Source organism: Diaphorina citri, unplaced genomic scaffold (genome assembly GCF_000475195.1).
Source record: "Diaphorina citri unplaced genomic scaffold, Diaci psyllid genome assembly version 1.1 scaffold695, whole genome shotgun sequence".
NCBI classification, from domain to species: domain Eukaryota; kingdom Metazoa; phylum Arthropoda; class Insecta; order Hemiptera; family Psyllidae; genus Diaphorina; species Diaphorina citri.
In genome coordinates, this window is record NW_007378128.1 from 66,836 (window position 1) to 87,522 (window position 20,687).

Consider the following 20,687-nt stretch of genomic DNA (forward strand, 5'->3'; position numbering starts at 1 on the left):
AATGACTGCTTCTATGTGTATTTATTGAAGGCTTTTGTGTACAAAAGGCCTAGCCCTACTGAGGCCCTTTTTGGGTAAAACGGCTTTTCTAATTTGGAATGTTTACTTATTTAGCGTTTGTGTACTTTGTAGTCAAAGCAAATGTCAACCCCAAAGCAATCACCCTAACTAAGGCTGATTGAGAGGCTGATGAAAAACACCTACCCCCGTCTGAACATGGGTAAAAGGCGGAGAAGAAGAAGAACAAGAAGAACAAGAACAAGCTTGTACACATTCACTCTCTTCCTTTCTTTCTCTCGCCCTCACTCTTTCTTCTCTCTGCCCCTTTCTCTCTCTCTCTTTCTCTTCTCTTCTCCCTCGTTCCCTTTCTGTATCAAAATTTAATCCTCTCTCTCTCTTTCTTCTCTCGCTCTCCCTCTCTCCGCTCTCCCTCCCTTTCTCTATCTCAATCTCGAATTTTCTCTCTCGCTCTCTCCCACCCTTTCTTTCTCTGTCGAAAAATAATTCTCTCTCTCTCCCTCCTTTTTTCTCCCTCCCTATCTCTATCAAAATGGAATTATCTCTCTCTCTCTTTCTCTCGCTCCCTCCCTTTTCTCTATCAAAATAGAACTCTCTCTCTCCCTCCCCCCCTCTCTCTCTCCCTCCCCCTCCATTTCTTTATCAAAATTCAATTCTCTCTCTATTTCTCTCTCTCTCCCTCTTCTCCCTCCCTTGCTATCTCCCTCTCTTTCTCTATCAAAACGAAATTTCGGCTACATCCGGAGTAGATAGTAGGAGAGGATTACAGAGAAAATAAATTTCACCGAGGATAAACATTTTAACATACGTGCCCGCCTGCATAGGGAAGTAGGATTAAGCATTGCCATGGTCCATATGGAACAGGTTCGCCCACAAGGGACACCCTCCTCTTTTCATCAAATCATAATTATCAGTGATAGATTGAAGATTCTGTAACTTTGTGAAGGTCCATCTTGACTAGGTAGGTTGATTATCAGACCAAAATTATCAGACCAAATTATCAGACATAATTATCAGACCAAAAATGGGCCCTCATTTTCGGGAGCCCAAATTTCAATGATCAACGTGTCTTTTTGTTTGAAATTCTGGTACCGAATTTCATCAAAATAGGACCAGGCAATCGCGAGTTATAGCGGAACAAACAAACATCCAAACCTTCCAAAAATCCAAACCAAATTTAAAATTATCCAGTTAAAACATAGACCTTTCTTATGGCTTTATTTAATGTGGCAAGATTCTCCAAAAGGAGCTCTTCCACCCAACCTCACTGTCATTCTGAAAAAAAAAAAAAATCCGTAATCCTTATTCCCGACCCTGTTCCGTACGGATTTCTAAATACTCTCGGGAAAACGGAAAGCTGCTGTGGATTACATGCACCTCAAAGGGTTCATTAGGGAAACCTTTATCAAGGGCACTGAACTGAAGGAAGGGCACACATTTTAATTTGCCTGAGGCGTGGCGCCAGTTAAGCTTGTATTAGACAAGACAAGTCAAGGCTCATTTTATTTTGTTAATAAAAAACAGCCCAGAGAAATTTTATGTCTACCAGGTATAAAAAATATACCTGAGACAAAATTAAAAGGTGAACCTGTAAAAGGGACTTCCCAGCTTCATCTGTACCGTAAAAAAAGTACTTTTTTTTTAACTGTTCGGGGTTTTAGTGACGGGGATTTCACCCTACATTCCGCGACAAGCTACTTCTCTTAACCTCAGCTTCAGTGAGGCCGGGAAACACTCAAATACCAACCAGGGTCAACGTTGCTCAACTTCAGTGATCCCATCAACTCAACTTCAGTGATTCATTGGGAACTCAACTTCAGTGATCCCATCAACTCAACTTCAGTGATCTGGTATGTAGTTCACAAATGTGACAAGGATGCAACAGAAAACGTTTAGTTAAGATAGGTGCTGTGCTTGGCGATATTTTGACCACTTTTGGACGGATTTCGACCGTTTTTTTTTGGCGGTTTTCAGCTATACCGACTAAACGGTTAGAGATATGGTAAAAGTTAGGATAATAATACTCAAATAAGCATCATTCAATAGGATAAGGAAAGTCGTGTGATGTTTACACCAGATTTTTTAAATAAAGCTAAATCAAAATTTTGAAGGTGTAAGTACCTTCAAAAATCAAGCCCCCCCAAAAATTTAGGCAAGAACCGCCTATGATTATTTTTACGTCTTTTTCAAAAGACAAAAATAGAAAGTAAAATAAATACACAAAGTATTATTTTTCCTCCTTTTCAAAAGACAAAGAAATAACAAAAGAGTTTTGGTTCTTTTGAAAGTTGGAACATGGACAATTATCCTCATTATCTTGGAACTTGGATAAAACACAGAATAATTATCATAGGTACCTAATTGATCAAAGTTTTCCAACTTTGTTTAATGAACCATATTATTTTGTGTCGTGTATTTATTTTATTAGAAAGTGGTATAACTGTTCGGGGTTTTAGTGACGGGACTGATGGGGATTTCAACCTACATTCCGCGACAAGCTACTTCTCTTAACCTCAGCTTCAGTGAGGTCGGGAAACACTCAAATACCAACCAGGGTCAACGTTGCTCAACTTCAGTGATCCCATCAACTCAACTTCAGTGATCCCATCAACTCAACTTCAGTGATCTTATCAACTCAACTTCAGTGATCCCATCAACTCAACTTCAGTGATCCTTTCAACTCAACTTCAGTGATTCATTGGGAACTCAACTTCAGTGATTCATTGGGAACTCAACTTCAGTGATCCCATCAACTCAACTTCAGTTATTCATGGGGAACTCAACTTCAGTGATTCCATCAACTCAACTTCAGTGATCCCATCAACTCAACTTCAGTGATCCCATCAACTCAACTTCAGTGATCTTATCAACTCAACTTCAGTGATCCCATCAACTCAACCTCAGTGATCCATCCATTGGGTGCTTTCAACGTGTTATCGTCGCTGGCTTAAAACTTTGCTAAGAGAAGAAGCTTGATAAGAATGATGTTTACTGCCAGCTGTCAGCAGTGCCAGCTAGTTGCTTGGTTGGTAGCGCGTCTGCTTTGTAAGCGCTAGGCCGCGGGTTCAATTCCCGCCCGGGGCGGATTTTATCCTGATAGGATAATGTTCGTTCTCGGAACAGCTGGATTTTTCCTATCATGTCTTCCTTCTCTCTTCGATTTCGAAACGATAAGAACTTGGCAATTACAGCTCCCTCTGTCAAACCTCTTCATAAAAAAAAAGATGTCAACTCAAGGGTTTTTTTATGAATCGATTAATAAAATTTCTAAACACCCCCATCTGTTTCAGGTCCACCAAGCTGTTCAGCAGTCTGGTTTCAAGCGGGTAAAGCGAGGCTACAAGCCTCTCAAGGTAGAGAACCTCGTCCCAGACATAGTGATGAAGGAGAGTCAAGACCCAAGCGACCCGTACTTTCCGTTCCAGTGGTACTTGAAAAACACGGGACAGAACGGAGGCAAGGCCAAGTTAGATTTGAACGTGGAGGCTGCCTGGGCCCAGGGCGTGACTGGGCGGAACATCACCACCGCTATCATGGATGATGGTTAGTGGAAACTAGAGTCTTATTTTTCTTTCAGAATTTCCCCTCTTCTGAAGCTCGTTTCCAATCTTTTGACGTTGTCGACCCTGTACTAAACCATGGAAAAAAGAGGGAAAACGAGCTTCAGGAGAGGGAAAATTAAAAAAAAGACAGATAAGGTTCGTTCTCGAAACAGCTAACTTTGCTTTTAAAATCGATGTGTCCACACATGGTCGACTGGCCATCGATCGAACCGTCCACACTACCTCGACAACATAGATTCATCTCGTCGATCGACGGCTGGTCGAATATGTATGGACGCACTTTGAAGCTCCAAGAGGAGCTGTTTTTTTTATTATTTCCCCTCTTCTGAAGCGATTTTTTGCTTTTTCTGTTATATGGGAAGAAAATGACGTATAGGTATTTTAGACTAGTCCCTGCTATTAGGGAGAAAAAATAAAAAATATAAATAATAATTTTAACCTGACCACCTCAAAGGGTTAATTAGGGAAACCTTTATCAAGGGCACTGAACTGAAGGAAGGGCACACATTTTAATTTGCCTGAGGTGCGGCGCCAGTTAAGCTTGTATTAGACAAGACAAGACAAGGCTCATTTTATTTTGTTAATAAAAAACAGCCCAGAGAAATTTTATGTCTACCAGGTATAAAAATATACCTGAGACAAAATTAAAAGGTGAACCTGTAAAAGGGACTTCCCAGCTTCATCTGTACCGTAAAAAAAGTACTTTTTTTGCTAATACACGCTGGGGTCGTTAAACTGAGAAATCTGAAAATATAGAAATATACCAGCTTGTCAAGACACAGACATTAACAATATTAACATTAAAAAATTAGCAAAGAGATTTTAAAAGAAAATACACTCTGCTGATAGCAGATTTTACAAAGTATTTGCCCTAGAACCAAATTCTCAAAGAAGAAACGTCAGCCTGAAAAGAGATCAGTATTTTGCTGATATAATGAGGATGGCAAACGCAGATCCCATTAGAATCAGATAATATGAGTTTTCACTTTTCATGGCGAATAGCTCCGAGTGACACAAAAGACCCAAGAAACACTACACCCACACAAAGTTGTGACTTTCGTTAGAAATGAATAGCTCAACACTAAAGGGGATTTAGCTCAAAGGAAGGAATTCAGCTAGAAGAAGAAGAAGACTTTGTATTATTATTTTTTCTTCATTATCCTTTACAAAAGAAACTTTAGTACCTACCTATCAGGTCCGTATGCGTATAGGATTTTATTGAGAGGGCTCAAGTGTACAAACAGTGAAGTTTCGGAGAAGGGAGGTGGATGCTCCAAATTTTCGGAGTCCGCCCACAGTAGAGGAACAAAAATAAAGCATAAGGGAGGCCCGGGCCCTCGCTCCCCCATTACCCTAAATATGGCCCTGGCACCCACCTCGTATGTATAATAAGCTCCTAATCATAAAAATCAACAAGTTTTTTTTTACGAGGCAACTGTCAAGGGAAAATTTGGAAACCCTCCAAAAGTTGACTTAGGATGGAAAAAAATATGAATGAACCCTCATGAAAAACAATGTTAACCTTCACGGGAAATATAATAACCTTCATGGGGATGGGAGACAAAATGCCGAACATTCCAGGAGAATTTTTCAGTTCATAATGTTCATATTTATTTTGCATGATTTTCTCTCTGTTTTGTTTGACTGCGTGGGACTTTTCATTTTTCATGCGGGAATTCTCTTTTGTTTTTCTTTATTCTATTTGGCAATTTTCTATTTTCTTTTGTTTTCCTACCTTTTTTTCTAACTCCATGTGTATCTCTTATTATTTCAGGTGTAGACTACATGCACATGGATTTGAAGAACAATTACGTAAGTCAATGTAATTTACGTGATATTTAATCATAAAAAAAGCTTTCAGTGAGTTTCACTTTTTTTGGTAGTTATGGGATTTTCGTAGCTCTATGTGTTTGGATTTTATGAGTCCGTGCCGTAGCATGTCCATCTCGTAGTATGTCTTTAATCAAATGGGCACGAAGAGTCACGATACTTCCGCATCAGCACCATATTTTTGGTGCTGAGCGCCGTAACATATGTATGTATTTCAAAATTTCCCGCGCCAAGCTAGTTAGTTTGGAGGATAGCGTGTCTGCCTTGTAAGAGCTAGGTCGAGAGCTCTAGCCTAAACAGACAGATAAGGTTCGTTCTCGAAACGGCTAACTTTCTCGTATCTTTCTTCTTCGCTTTTCGATCTAGCTCATTTATTTTTTTTTTTTTCATATGTTTTTCAGAATGCTAAGGCGAGTTATGACTTTAGCTCGAATGATCCCCACCCGTATCCTCGCTATACAGACGACTGGTTTAACAGGTAAGTTGTACCATTTAACTTAATTCAATTTATATTTATTCATTTTTTTAACACAGATGGAATAATTAAATTAGGTATGTAAATAGGCAAAATTTTGATATTATTTTGTCGATAAAAGTTGAGCAACATTGGCCTTTTTTGACCCCAGCAGGCTGGGTGAGGTTAATGTAAGGAGGCGGGTATCTTGTCTCTGGATCATCTGAATGGAGATTTTGCCTCCGTCACCGAAAAACCTTAGCAGTCACACATTGACGAACCCTATCAAACAATCATACAAAGCTACAAACAATCATACAAAGCTACAAACAATCATACAAAGCTACAAACAATCAGCACAAAGCTACAAACAATCATACAAAGCTATCAAACAATCATACAAAGCTACAAACAATCATACAAAGCTACAAACAATCATAAAAAGCTACAAACAATCATACAACATACAAAGCTATCAAACAATCATACAAAAGCTACAAACAAACAATCAGCACAGAGAGTCTGAACTTTAACAAGCTTTGGAAAAATCTCTCACAAAAACACATCATTTGAAAGCTCCTAGAATTTCAAAATGGCTTCGCACTAACGATTTCGTTTCATCTTGAGATAGACGCAAAATATCGACAGAGACATTGAGAAAATTGAGATGTACGATAAACTGAGAAGGAGAAGACGGGACGATTTTTTTATTTATTTTTTTGTTTTTTTCTCTCTTCAAAGCATTTTTTTCTACGAAAGAACGGAATTTTTTTCTCGCTCGACGATGATGATGATGATGAGAAAAAAAAAGAAACGTAGTAAAAAAAAGAACGTTAAGAAGAAGAAGAACAAGGGAAGCGAATAAGAAAAAAAAGGAGAGTACAACGAAATAGAAGAGGAAAAAGATTAAGGGAGAGCAAACAAAGAGAAAAAGATGAAGATGAAGATCGCAAATAAGAACAAGAGTAAAAAAGAGAAACTTAAAGAAGAAGAAGAAGACGAAGAAAATAATAGTAAAGAGGAGCCTAATTGATCAAAGTTTTCCAACTTTGTTAAATGAACCATATTATTTTGTTTCGTGTATTTATTTTATTAGAAAGTGGTATAACTGTTCAAACAGAAAGGAAATTAGTAACTTTTGAGAATAAAATTCTAAGGAAAATATATGGACCAACATGTGAAAACGGCCAGTGGCGAATCAAGCACAATAGAGAAAAAATAAGGGACCTCTATAATGAACCTGATGTTGTGGGGGAAATCAAAAGTGGGAGGTTACGATGGGCAGGCCACGTCCAAAGAAGAGAAAAAACCAGTGAGAGAAGTGAAAACGAGAAATAGAAGTAAAAGTAGAACAAGAATAAGAGTAAAAACTAGAGGAGCTAAGAAGAAGAAGATAAAGAAGAAGAAGAAGAAGAAGAAGAAGAAGAAGAAGAAGAAGAAGAAGAAGAGGAGAAGTGGTATGTACGTAAACCATTAAGTATGTTCATGTTATCTTGAAGTGAAGAGAGAGAAGGAATTTCGAGAGAGTGAGGTATTTTTTCCTACTTCAAAATGGGAAGGAATGCAGCGTGTTAGAGAGAGAGAGAGAGTGAGAGAGAGCGAGAAAGAGAGAGAGAGAGAAAGAGAGAGAGCGAGATAGTAGAGGGAGTGAGATAGGAAGGAATGAAAAAAGCAAAAAAGAGAGGGAGAGAGAGTAAATGTGGGGGGATTTGGTAAAAAAGAAAAGGAGGGAGAGAGAGACAGAGCTAAAGTTAGGAGGGGAAATTAGATAAAAAGCAAAGGAGGGAGAGAGAAATGGAGAAGGAGAGAGAGGGGCAGGGGAAGTTAAGACGATATGACGCTAGTAAGGCAGTGATTAAGGGAGAAAGGGAAAGACTAAGTGTGGGGGAGTTAGTAAAAAAAGGAGGACGAAGTTAGATTTAAGGAGGAATGGATAGAGAGAAAGAGGGAGAGAAAGAGAGAAAAGGAGAGAGAGAGATGCCTAAGGTGGAGCAGTCAAGGAGAAATTATGTAAGGAAGAGAGAGAGAGAGAGAGGAGGAGGAGAGAGAGAGTATGAGGGGGTCTGTAAAAAAAGAGAAGGAAGTGGTTTAAGGAGGAATTGAGGAGAGATGAGGAAAACAGAGAAAAGAAAGAGGGAAATGGAGAGAGAGAGAGAGAGGAGGAGGAAGAGAGAGAGAGAGAGAAGAAAAAGAGAGAGGAAGAGAGGAAGAAGAAGAAGAGCGAGAGAGAGAGGAAATTACTTTGCAAACGCTACAGGGAAGTAGAGAATAGCGAAATGATGAGAAAATTTTATACGAAGTATCTATATACCTATTTATATACCACCTATATACTTACTATATTCCTATAAGAAGTATATATTATTATATACCAACGTATATACCACCTATATACATATAAAAAGTACTTATATACCTATTAATATACTAGCTATATGCTTGAAGGAAGTACCTATATACTTACGGGAAATATTGAAACCGATACACACGAAGTAAAGGAAAAGTTCTGATAACGAGGAAAAAGAAGCTTGGGGGAGAATGAAATCTTAATGTAGAATAGATACCTCCTACTCTTTTTCCAACTTGAAGTAAGCGGGATTCCGCCTCTTTAAAGTAGATATTTTTTAGGGGTGTTTCACCACCTTTCCTTGCGAAATAATGAAACAGCTGTTTAAGGAAGGAGGTTTTTGAAGCCACCTTTTTAAGTAGTCCTAATTTAAACCAACCTCAGTTGTGCAGTTGTTAACGCTTTGGACTTCGGATTTGAAGGTTGGTGGTTCGAGTCCAAGTCAAGTCATAAAATTTATCTAGGTGTAATAAATAATCTGAAAACGATATTTGTGACAAGCATTTAAATATGCTTAACACAATTAAAAATGCCTTCCCAGCCTTCCTTTTTAGTCCTAATTTAAAATATTATGTTAGCTTGTTAATGAGACATATAATGTGAGACTCACACTAGTTGTCCCAGGAACTTGCTTTGTTATTGTAAACCTTGAATCAAATTTCAAGAAACGAAGTTGAGCAATTAAAAATTAAACAGCCAGCCTAGTTAGCTTAGTTGGTAGTGGGTCTGCCTTGTAAGCGCTAGGCCGCGGGTTCGATTCCCGCCCGGGGCGGATTTTATCCTGATGGGATAATGTTCGTTCTCGGAACGGCTGGCTTTCTCCTATCCTGTCGTCCTTCTCTCTTCGATTTCGGGACGATAAGACCATAGCAGTTACAGTTCCCTCTGTCAAACTCTTAAAAAAAAAAGTTATACGTACTGGCCCTGAAATTCTAAAAATTTGAAGCCTAGTAAGTAGGTTTTTTACCGTGTCAACTTCACCCCAAAGATAAGCTCATTTTAAAAAGGGTCTACTGATTCCACTATTCTTTGGAGAGACCCTGTCGTATTTTGCAGAAGCGGATGCTGCTAATATTCGTATCTTATTAGGTTCGGGATGGAAATTTGATACACGGTCAAAGTAAACGCGGGCAGACCGTAATTCAATTGACTTGGAATGGTTTCCTGATACCATGAACATGACCGTGACTGTAAATCATGTGATGAGCGAATAGAATAGAATAGGTACGAGTATAACTTGTTGAGAATAGTAGGCTGGGGTAATTATCATCCAAAAATTAATCTTTCACCATAACTTTTTTTCTTGTTCTCCTGGGAATCAGTAAGTTAGTGAGTAGTTACTCATAGACATTAATATTCCAGCCTCGGACAGCAGACCAATCCGCAGTCCAAATCTAGACAGAGTACTCCCGAGAAACATAAGGTAATAGATCTTCGCTGAAAACAAGAAGAAGAAGAAGAAGAAGAAGAAGAAGAAGAAGAAGAAGAAAAAAAAAAAAAAAAAAAAAAAAAAAAAAAAAAAAAAAAAAAAAAAAAAAAAAAAAAAAAAAAAAAAAAAAAAAAAAGAAGAAGAAAATACACTAAAAAGTTAAAGAAAAAAAGGACTAAAGAGTCATGAAGGGAGTTATTCTAACATAGCATCCTTCGTGGCTGGGTCGGTATCACTAGGATTACACGCTGGAGGTCGCGGGTTCGATTCCCGGTGGGTTCAAAGTTTTTTCGGCTCTGTACTTGGATTTCGGGGTGCACTCAGCCTCGTGAGAACAAGTGAGCAGTCACCGAGTAGCGACCACTGGCAGCATTACCAGCTCCATTTGATTTGTATTTAGGCTTAACAGCTGCTAAGCTAACAGGCTGTCAGGGACTAAAACGAAGGTGGTGAAACCCACCCTTAGTCCCCTTATCTCAACAAAATTGCTCTGCTTTATCATTGATATCCACAACAGTAGTGAACAATCTCTGCTTTACCACAACTAATTCACACATTCACATGATTTGATCAATTGTTCTTTTCTTTCCCCCTCAGCTTCTGTCGCGCGTCGCGTCAGTCAACTGCCCCAGCATATCGCGTCGCGTCTCAGGCTCGTTCAGCCGCCGACCTTCCTCCCCCCACATAGCCTGAAAAAAAGTCGGATCTCACTCCGTTCGTTCAAGAGTCGGTTCTGATTGGTCCTACCTACGTCCGGTGTCTCATGTCATTACTTGGATAGAATAGAATAGAATATAACTTGGATATCAATCAAGTAGTTTAGAATATACCTTGCATATCAATCAAGTAGGGATTAGTAAGTTATTGTCTAGGTCGTGGTGATCTTCTTTTCTTCAATGGCTGGGTCAACAAAGTCAGTTTAAACTCGATTTAGGTTCAACTCTCAGATATGTTTGTCTATTTTTTTGAAATCATCCAAATCTAGTGATGGGTAAATACCCGGGTACTTATTTTTGGGGTAAATACCCTGGGTATGGGTAAATACCCAATTTTTATAAATACCCGGGTATTTTCAAGAAGCGCCTCAGTCGAATTGTGCCCGGGAAATTAAAAAAAAAATCTATTACTCTTAATTCAGAGTCAAGATCAAATCTTTTAAAATATTATGTCTGTCTAATCTCGTAAACCGCTAACTGCTAACGAAAACAACGAGTTTGCAACAGGAACAGCGAAAACATAAAACAACGTAGAAAATAAACCAGGGGTGCTATTCATGCAATTTTGTAGAAAACCTTCAATGGTAAGCGAGCCCTAGTTTCTAGTTACCTTGGAAGGTGGCGCGCCTGCCTCTAAGCGCTTACTCTTAGGTTCGATTTCCGCTCGGGGCGAACTTTATCCTCAACAGGAAGGTTGGCTCTGGGAATGGCTGGCTTTCTCCTATCCTGTCTTACATCTCTCTTCGATTTCACAAACTTCCACAAACCTCTTTTAAAAAAGTTATAGCCAGCCTAGTTAGCTTAGTTGGTAGTGCGCCTGCCTTGTAAGCACTAGGCCGCGGGTTCGATTCCCGCCCGGGGCGGATTTTATCCTGATGGGATAATGTTCGTTCTCGGAACGGCTGGCTTCCTTCCATCCTGTCTTCCTTCTCTCTTCGATTTCGGGACGATAAGACCATAGCAGTTACAGTTTCTCTGTGAAACTCTTAAAAAAAAAAGTTATACGTACTGGCCCTGAAATTCTAAAAATTTGAAGCCTAGTAAGTAAGCAAGCTTTTTACCGTGTCAACTTCTCCCCATGGAGAGACCCTGTAGTTTGTTGCAGAAGCGGATGCTGCTAATATTCGTATCTTATTAGGTTCGGGATGGAAATTTGATACACGGTCAAAGTAAACGCGGGCAGACCGACCCACTCTGACTGAGTGAGGTTAATTCTAGTAGGTAGTTAGCTTGTTGCTGAAGGGAGGGTATATTCTATTCTTTTTCAGTTGGACAGGCGCAAGACAGTGTGCAGTCAGAAGGGGCAAAGGAAGAATCTGAAGGCGCAACAAGTATACCAGAAAGCGCAGAGTTGGAAGGTGTGAGCGAAGTCGGGGCTACGTCAGAAGGTGCCAAGTCAGATAGCACGTTGGACACGGAAAATAACAACGGGGATAAGTAGGCTTTTTACTTCACTCCAAAGATGAGCTCATTTTAAAAAGGGTCTACTGATTCTACTATTCTTTGGAGAGACCCTGTCGTATTTTGCAGAAGCGGATGCTGCTAATATTCGTATCTTAATAGGTTCGGGATGGAAATTTGATACACGGTCAAAGTAAACGCAGGCAGACTGTAATTCAATTGACTTGGAATGTTTTCCTGATACCATGAACATGACCGTGACTGTAAATCATGTGATGAGCGAATAGAATAGAATATACCTTGTTTAGAATAGTGGGCTGGGTTTGGGTAATTATCATCCAAAAATTAATCTTTCACCATAACTTTTTTCTTGTTCTCCTGGGAATCAGTAAGTTAGTGAGTAGTTACTCATAGACATTAGTATTGTTTCAGTTAAGTCTCATTTCAACAAGTAATTATGATCCAAAAATTAATCTTTCACCATAACTTTTTTTCTTGTTCTCCTGGGAATCAGTAAGTTAGTGAGTAGTTACTCATAGACATTAGTATTGTTTCAGTTAAGTCTCATTTCAACAACAGGAACAGAAAAAAAAAGCAAAAATTCGTGGATCATAATTGCCCATCATGGGGCAATTATGAAAGCAACTTCTGGTTTTCCCTCGTTATATTTTGGACTCAATCGGGCTTTTGGAGGTCCCAGATGGGCCTTTTTCTGGGTTCTACAGTTGGGCAGTATTAGGCAGGAAAGAATCATCCACAAGGGGAATACCCTTAAGGTTTTTTTTTCTTAAAGCTGTTCAGTTCACTGAATGATTTACGATTACGCCAGTATTCATATGAAACCCTGTAATGAAGTACATTTGTCTCGTAGCTCATATCATTTGATACGGGAGACAAACATTGACACTTGGTGCAGAGTTGGAAGGTGAAGTCGGGGCTACGTCAGAAGGTGCCAAGTCAGATAGCACGTTGGACACGGAAAATAACAACGGGGACAAAGCTACTCCCCCGCCTGATGCTGTGTCGACGGAGTCCAGCACAACTCTTCCTGACTCTAACTCTGTAAACAATAATGGTATGTAAGTGAACAAACTGAGTCCTAATGCTTTTTACTTTCTATTACTATAGTATAGCGAGCTATACTAGTTAATCTAAGCTTGACTAGAAACCTTTGTGGCCGAGTGGGTATCACACTAGGCTTGCACGCCGGAGGTCCCGGGTTCGATTTTCGGCGTGGTCGAAGTTTTTTCCGGCTCTGTGCTTGGAGTTCGGGGTGTACTCAGCCTCGTGAGGACAATTGAGTAATAATCGAGTAGCGACCAGTGGCGGCATTATCAGTGTAAAATGATGATACTAGTGGATGAAAATTAATAGTAAATGAGGCTGTAATTCCGACAAACGTTGGGTAAAAGCTTTTTGCTTTACCACAAAGATTCAGAATTTGATTTTACGTTTGTTTTCGCTTCTTTCAGAAGTTCCAGACTCAGGTGTTCAACTGGAGGGCGAGGCCCAGGGCCCTGCTGAGCCCACCCCTGGGGTAGTAGAGGGAGAGAAGACCCCAGCCACGGCCCCAGCACAGGATGGAGGAGCCGCCCCTGGCCCTGATACTCAGCAGACACCCTCACAGGATGACACGGAGAAAGCGTCCGCGTTTTCTCCCGACCAGAGGTGAGTTTATTCCTAAAGGAGATCTTCTACCACTGATATCTCCTTTCACATCTGGACCGACATTTAGCCAGAAACACGTAGCCTTTTTTCAAGGTTTGATAGTACCTATAGCTTTAAATTGGGGTGGGGTCTTCTCTCCCTCTACTACCCCTGGGTTCTTCTCTCCCTTTACTACCCCTGGGGTAGGATCTGTAACAACAGAGCTATCGTCCCAAAATCAAAGGGAGAAGAAAGAAGAAGTATAGGATAGGAGAAAGCCAGCCGTTCAGAGAACAAACCTTATTTGTTTAATATAAATTTCGGCCCGGGGTGGGAATCGAATCTGTTATCTAGCGCTTTTAAAGCAGATGCGCTGTCTTCAAAGCTGACTAGGCACTAGTCTGGTTGCACCATTATTTATTAATTCAATAAAAATAAGTAAAAAAAGCGTATTTGTTGTACGCAACTTTATTGAGTCCCTACTTTGTTTTACTTGCAGGTATCTGAAGTTTGAAGAGGAGATAGGGCGAGGAAGTTTTAAGACTGTGTATAGAGGTCTCGACACTCAGACAGGCGTGGCCGTAGCTTGGTGTGAACTACAGGTAAGTTCTTGTCCTGATACCAACCATATACAACGTTGCTTATTTTCAGTGATCTGTTGGGAACTAGGCGCAGTGAACATGCTATTGGCGCCAGCACACGGCTGGTTTATAGAAGTTGGTTTTACTATTTTACGAAGCCAATTGACAGTCTAGCTACTGGCTACTGGCATCTTGTGAACTCCACTAGCATCCAGTGTGTTTTGATCACGGTCCATGTGATCAAAACACATTTCTGTACCCTCAAAATACAGGGACATTTCAGTCTCATTCTGGCACCATAAACACTAAACAGTTCTATCTGTACAGATTCAAGCGGTTTCATTCCCAGAAATAGAATTCTACCCTCATTTATTTGAGGATTTGACCACATATTTGTCCAAGCGGTGACTTTTGAAGTCTATAAAAAAGATATACCGCCGTAGCCATGAAACTACTACTACATTGTCGTAGTCTATTATTTTTTACTAATTACTAATTTCTGTCTCTAATTTCAGGAGAAGAAGCTGAACAAAGCTGAGCGGGCCAGGTTTCGTGAAGAAGCAGAAATGCTGAAAGGCCTACAACATCCGAACATAGTCAGTTTCTATGGGTATTGGGAGGTGACGCTTACCAAGAGGAAATACATTGAACTCTACTATGTATAAGTTTTAAATACCGACTTACCGATTGTTATAAGTTTCAAACACCCAACTAAAATATTAAGCTATAATTAAAAACAATTTTATTTGTGTGAAATTTGTGTAATAATCGTAAAATAAGGTCAACATTTGTCAACACGTGGATTTGTGAAATGTTGTATGATTAGTACGTACACTTCACTCTACTAAATACCGACTTACCGATTGTTATAAGTTTCAAACACCCAACTAAAATATTAAGCTATAATTAAAAACATTTTTTTTTTGTGTGTGTGAAATTTGTGTAATAATCGTAAAATAAGGTCAACATTTGTCAACACGTGGATTTGTGAAATGTTGTATGATTAGTACCACGCAACAGTTGTATTTATGGAAATTCTATTGATTTTTAATTGACCTGTGGTAGTTTGACTGATAATGGATCATCGAATAAGTTCTTTTGTTGTTTTTTTGTGTGTTTTTGTTCGTTTTTAATATGATTAATTCTCGAAGAATGATTATTTTGTTGTGTCGACATTGATATTCAGTCGAGTGGTATTTTATTGTAATTACACTCCCACCTGTTGCTGTTTTGATTTTCAGTGTTTTAATTACTGTTTTACTTGTTGATTGTTTCGTATAGTTTGCATCCTCGATCGTAGTTCTTTCTTCGACTAGTTAACCAGGGACATCAGTTTTTCTTTCTTTACTACTTTTTTCTTCTTTATTTACTATCATACACTCGGAGAGGTCGGGGTTCGAGGTGCCCCCGGTTTTTCTCTCCGTTCTCTGGAAGCTATCTTTTTGAGATTCGCTCATTCGTGAGTGAAAACCACGTTTTTTAATGATTTGTACTTACCATTGGTAATCAGGAACTCTAATATTGAACTCTATATCGGGAAGCTTGACTAAATCAGGAACTCTAATATTGAACTCTATATCGGGAAGTTCGACTTAATATAGCATTCCAACAACCTAAATCAGGGGAAGGAGCTCAATAATAGAGTTCTTCCACCCCAAATGAATGTGGGAAATCCTTAAAGGGCTGACAAATTTTCGCAGCTAACTGACAAATTTTCGCAGCTAACTGACAAATTTTCGAAAATGAGTTTATTGCAGATTATCAAGGTATCTACAAGCGCACATGCAATGCAACAAGAGCTATGTGAATATTCGAACCCAAAGTAATTTTCAAAAAAATCCCAACGAGAGCGTTTCATATGTTCAAAAATAGGAACCAGTTTTGTCAGTTAGCTCTTTTAGGATTTCCCACATTGAACTATTATTACACGATTGGATCAAACTTTATTTACAGATAGTAACAAAATGTATCCACATATAAATACAAAATAAAGTTTGATCAAGGGTGGGGTTAATGCCTATGGCATTCAACTAGTGGAATCACTATTGTTTTCCTCAGTGCACCATGTTTTCATCATTTTTCCAATCAGTTTCTAATATTGTCCTCCCTTGGTTTTGTTTCTCTAGCCGGTCACTACTGAATATCCGTAACAACAACACCACCACCACCAGTAGTAGTAATAGTCCAAGTACCGAATCCCTCAATAGGAGATCGCGCAAGACGGGGTCCGTGAATTCCAGCCTCTTATAAGCATTTCTGAGAAGAAACCAACCAACCAGTGGAGTAGTGGTTAACACGTTGGCCTTTGAATAGGTCATGCCCACTTAATTTCATTTATGAATTTATTTAAGAAGCAATAAATTGTATATAAGCGTTTTTCCTACTTTATTATTGACTTGTAAGAAAATAGAAATTGCCATCAACAGTTGAATGATTTGCCTTTCTGACCAACTTCAGTGGTCTTTCTTTTTTTACTTTCCTTATCCTTGAGATCTTTATCTTTTTTATTTTCCTTATCCTTGAGATCTTTACCTTTTTTTATTTTCCTTATCCTATAGGAAGGGAAAAGAGTTGAGAGTATGGAAGTGAGGGAGGAGAAAAGTGCGAGGTAGACCGAAAAAAAAGGTGGAAAGATTGTGTGAATCAAGACCTGAGGGAGAAGGATTAATCAGGATATGAGGTACACAATAGGGGTGCCTGGAAGAGGCTGACAAGAAACGCCGACAGTAGGAAAAGGCTAGGAAAAATAAGATTTTCCTTATCCTATAGGAAGGAAAGTAATATAATCGGGTCAAATTTTCGATGGTCAGTTTTTAGTGTCAAAACACTGTATTGTTTTGTACAAAGCTTATAGTACCTGAGATCAATCAATGTGATTTTTTAATATTTAGCCTTAAGATAGCATGTATAGGCTAAATATTGAGAAATCACATTGATTGCCAAAACACGTTTTGAGGTCCCTAAAGCCTAAAACCAAAGTTTCAGTCATTGGTCCTTGTGTGTCTGTCTGTAAACAAAATATCTCGAGAACGGTAAGAGCTAGAGACTTGAAATTTGGTATGTAGTCCACAAATATGACAAAGATCACGAAACTTTTGGAGGCACTTACTAATGTTGTGATGAAGCTTTCTGCTTTACCACACATAATTCATGAATAGATTTTGATTTGTAATGGTAATTTTGTAATTTGCTTTGCCTTTCTGTTGGTTTCCCTTCTCTACCAATAGGAACTCCGGAATTCATGGCTCCGGAGATGTACGAGGAGCATTACGATGAGAGTGTGGATGTGTATGCGTTCGGTATGTGTATGCTGGAGATGTCCACATCCGAATATCCCTACATGGAGTGTATAGGTCCCGCCCAGATATACAAGAAAGTAGTCAGTGTAAGTATTACATCTGCAGGACCAAAGGTCGTTTTCCAGCCCATCTCGGTGCTAAAAATAAAGCACGAATTAAAAATGAATGTTTCACAGGCGTTTTTATGTCAAATCAAATCAAATCAAATCAATTTTTTTTATTGAACATAAATACAATAATTGTACATAATTCAAACGTCAAAAATTAAGAAAGTAAGTAATGAAGTAGAAATGATATACATAAAAAATATTATTAATAATAACAATAATAAAAAAGTACATGGGTAGAACTGTCTATTCAATCCAATCAAATTCATCTAAAGAATACAAACTTTTAGCAATTAAATAATCTTTTAGTTTCGTAATAGAATAGAATAGAATATACCCTTGTTTATCCTGCTCGAATGAGACTAAAAAGTCCCTTTAACTAGAAAGTAGTAATGAAACTACTGCTATATTAGACTCGTGTGTTCTGTGTTGTAGCATGTCCATTCCGTAGTAAGTCCCTCATCGGATCGGCGAAACAGATGCAAAACACAATACATCCCACTTTTGGGTCTCCGGTTTCTGTTGAAATAATTAGCAAAATGGAAAAACGATTTTTTTTTTTTGTCTTCTATGGCAGGCATCGAACTCGTACCAACCGTGCTCCCTATTTTGACATGTCTCAATTTTATTCTACAGGGTGTCAAGCCGCAGAGTTTCGAGCGTGTGGAATCACCCGAGGTAAAGGAGGAGGAGAGAGAGAGTATGAGGGGGTCTGTAAAAAAAGAGAAGGAAGTGGTTTAAGGAGGAATTGAGGAGAGATGAGGAAAACAGAGAAAAGAAAGAGGGAAATGGAGAGAGAGAGAGAGAGGAGGAGGAAGAGAGAGAGAGAGAGAAGAAAAAGAGAGAGGAAGAGAGGAAGAGAGGAGGAAGAGAGAGAGAGAGAGAGAAGAAAAAGAGAGAGGAAGAGAGGAAGAAGAAGAAGAGCGAGAGAGAGAGAGGAAATTACTTTACAAACGCTACAGGGAAGTAGAGAATAGCGAAATGATGAGAAAATTTTATACGAAGTATCTATATACCTATTTATATACCACCTATATAAAATCGACGCCTGTACGGCAATTTATAAAACGTATTAATATTGAATTAACTTTAAATTTTAAATCGATACCATCTGAGCAGTGCGCCAGGCCAAGCTCTATCCCGTTAACTTAATGTGTGGCATATCTAGTCAGGAACCAGTCTTTTTCCCCCCCACTCAAATCAAATTTGTCCACAGTGAGAAGTCTCTCTTTGTTTTTACTCAGAGAGTAAAGACTCCCCTACATGGGCCTCTGGCGAACCCGCGCCTACAAGGCAGACGCACTACCAACTTAAGCTAACTAGGCTGGGAGAGAGAGATTGATTGATTGAATATAACCATTTATTTATTTTTTAAAGTTGTTTTACAATAAAAACGATCTCCTAAGCTAATACTTAACTTATTGAGAGATCTCATAAGTTATCAAAAAGAGAGAGAGAGAGTATGAGGGGGGTCTGTGAAAAAAGAGAAGGAAGTTGTTTAAGGAGGAATTGAGGAGAGATGAGGAAAACAGAGAAAAGAAAGAGGGAAATGGAGAGAGAGAAGAGAGAGAGAGGAGGAGGAGGAGAGAGAGAGAGAATATGAGGGGGGTCTGTGAAAAAAGAGAAGGAAGTGGTTTAAGGAGGAATTGAGGAGAGATGAGGAAAACAGAGAAAAGAAAGAGGGAAATGGAGAGAGAGATCAGAGAGAGAGAGAGAGTGGAGGAGGAGAGAGAGAGAAGAAAAAGAGAGAGGGAGAAAGGAAGAAGAAGAGCGAGGGAGAGAGAGGAAATTACTTTGCAAACGCTACAGGGAAGTAGAGAATGGATGAGAAAATTTTATACGAAGTATCTACATATATACCTATTTATATACCACCTATATATTTACTATATACCTATAAGAAGTATATATTATTATATACCAACGTATACATATACCACCTATATACTTATAAAAAGTACTTATATACCTATTAATATACTACCTATATGCTTGAAGGAAGTACCTATGTATATATCTACGGGAGATATTGAAACCGATACACACGAAGTAAAGAAAACTTACTTTGTTTTCCTTACAGGTATCTCAAGTTTGAGGAGGAGATAGGGCGAGGAAGTTTCAAGACTGTGTATAGAGGCCTCGACACTCAGACAGGCGTGGCCGTAGCTTGGTGTGAACTACAGGTAAGTCCTTGTCCTGATACCAACCATACACAACGTGGCTTAACTTCAGTGATCTGTTGGGATCTGGGTGCAGTGAACGTGCTATTGCTGCTAGCTTACGGATGCTTTATAGAAGTTTGTTTTACTTTTTCACGAGCCCAATAGACAGTCTAGCTAATTTTCCTCATATGAACACCACTGGAGTCCAGTAAGTAACATTCCAGCCCATGTGGTCAAAACACACTTCTGTACCCTCAAAATACAGGAACTTTTCAGTCTCATTCATTTAGTATAAACAGGGTACTCGTATATTCTATTCTATCTGTACAAATTCTAGCGGGTTTAATCCCAGACATGGAGTTTTATCCTCATTTGAGGATTTGACAACATTATAATAAAGCTCTGAGGCCTGGGTGGTAGAGAACGCCTTCGGCGTTAACTTGGCCGAGTGGTGTGTTTTTGAAGTCCATGAAAGGTGAGTGTTATACCGTCCCCAGCAATGAATTTGCTGCTACATTGTCGCGGTTTATTATTATTACTACTACATATGATATTACTAATTTCTGTCTCTAATTTCAGGAGAAGAAACTGAACAAAGCTGAGCGGGCCAGGTTTCGTGAGGAGGCAGAAATGCTGAAAGGCCTACAACATCCGAACATAGTCAGTTTCTATGGGTATTGGGAGGTGACGCTTACCAAGAGGAAATACATAGTGCTGGTCACTGAACTTATGACTTCGGGGACTCTGAAAACGTAAGAACCCTATAGTATTATTACCGTCAAACTTACTTGGGACCCGTCCAAATAGGAAACCTGGATAAGTGGGGGAAAAAATTGCCAGTCCCATGGATTCCCAACCAGGCTCGGCTGCACTATTATTTTCAAGAGGTTTCAGTTTTCAGTACGAAATTGTTTGGCCTAGATGTGCCACACTCCCGAGATTTTTGGTGTGAAATTTTGAAATTTGCCACATTCCCCCCCCCAAAAAAAAACTCTTATTTGCGCCCCTCTCATTCTAACAAGTTAAATTAGAATTGTTCACTCATGGTCTTGGTGCTTAGCTTGAAATTAAATAAATTGGAAATACAGGGCCGAAAGATCCCTCTTAACTCACATCCTCAGAATCTAGATGCA

General features: G+C 39.1%; 1 protein-coding gene and 1 long non-coding RNA gene across 2 annotated transcripts in view; both read left to right on the plus strand.

The window, feature by feature from the left end:
- Window positions 1-3,308: 3,308 nt before the first annotated feature.
- LOC103511271 (neuroendocrine convertase 2) overlaps window positions 3,309-20,687 on the plus strand; it is a gene marked incomplete at its 5' end in the record, with an annotated part of 31,855 nt that continues 14,476 nt past the window's right edge. Inside the window, 3 exon segments of the mRNA XM_017444921.2 lie at window positions 3,309-3,561; window positions 5,356-5,393; window positions 5,813-5,889. Coding sequence (XP_017300410.1) covers window positions 3,309-3,561; window positions 5,356-5,393; window positions 5,813-5,889 — 368 coding nt within the window.
- On the plus strand, window positions 9,568-10,320 carry LOC113468293. Its single transcript, XR_003392103.1, has 2 exons — window positions 9,568-9,635; window positions 10,239-10,320. It is a non-coding gene; the product is annotated as an uncharacterized LOC113468293 (long non-coding RNA).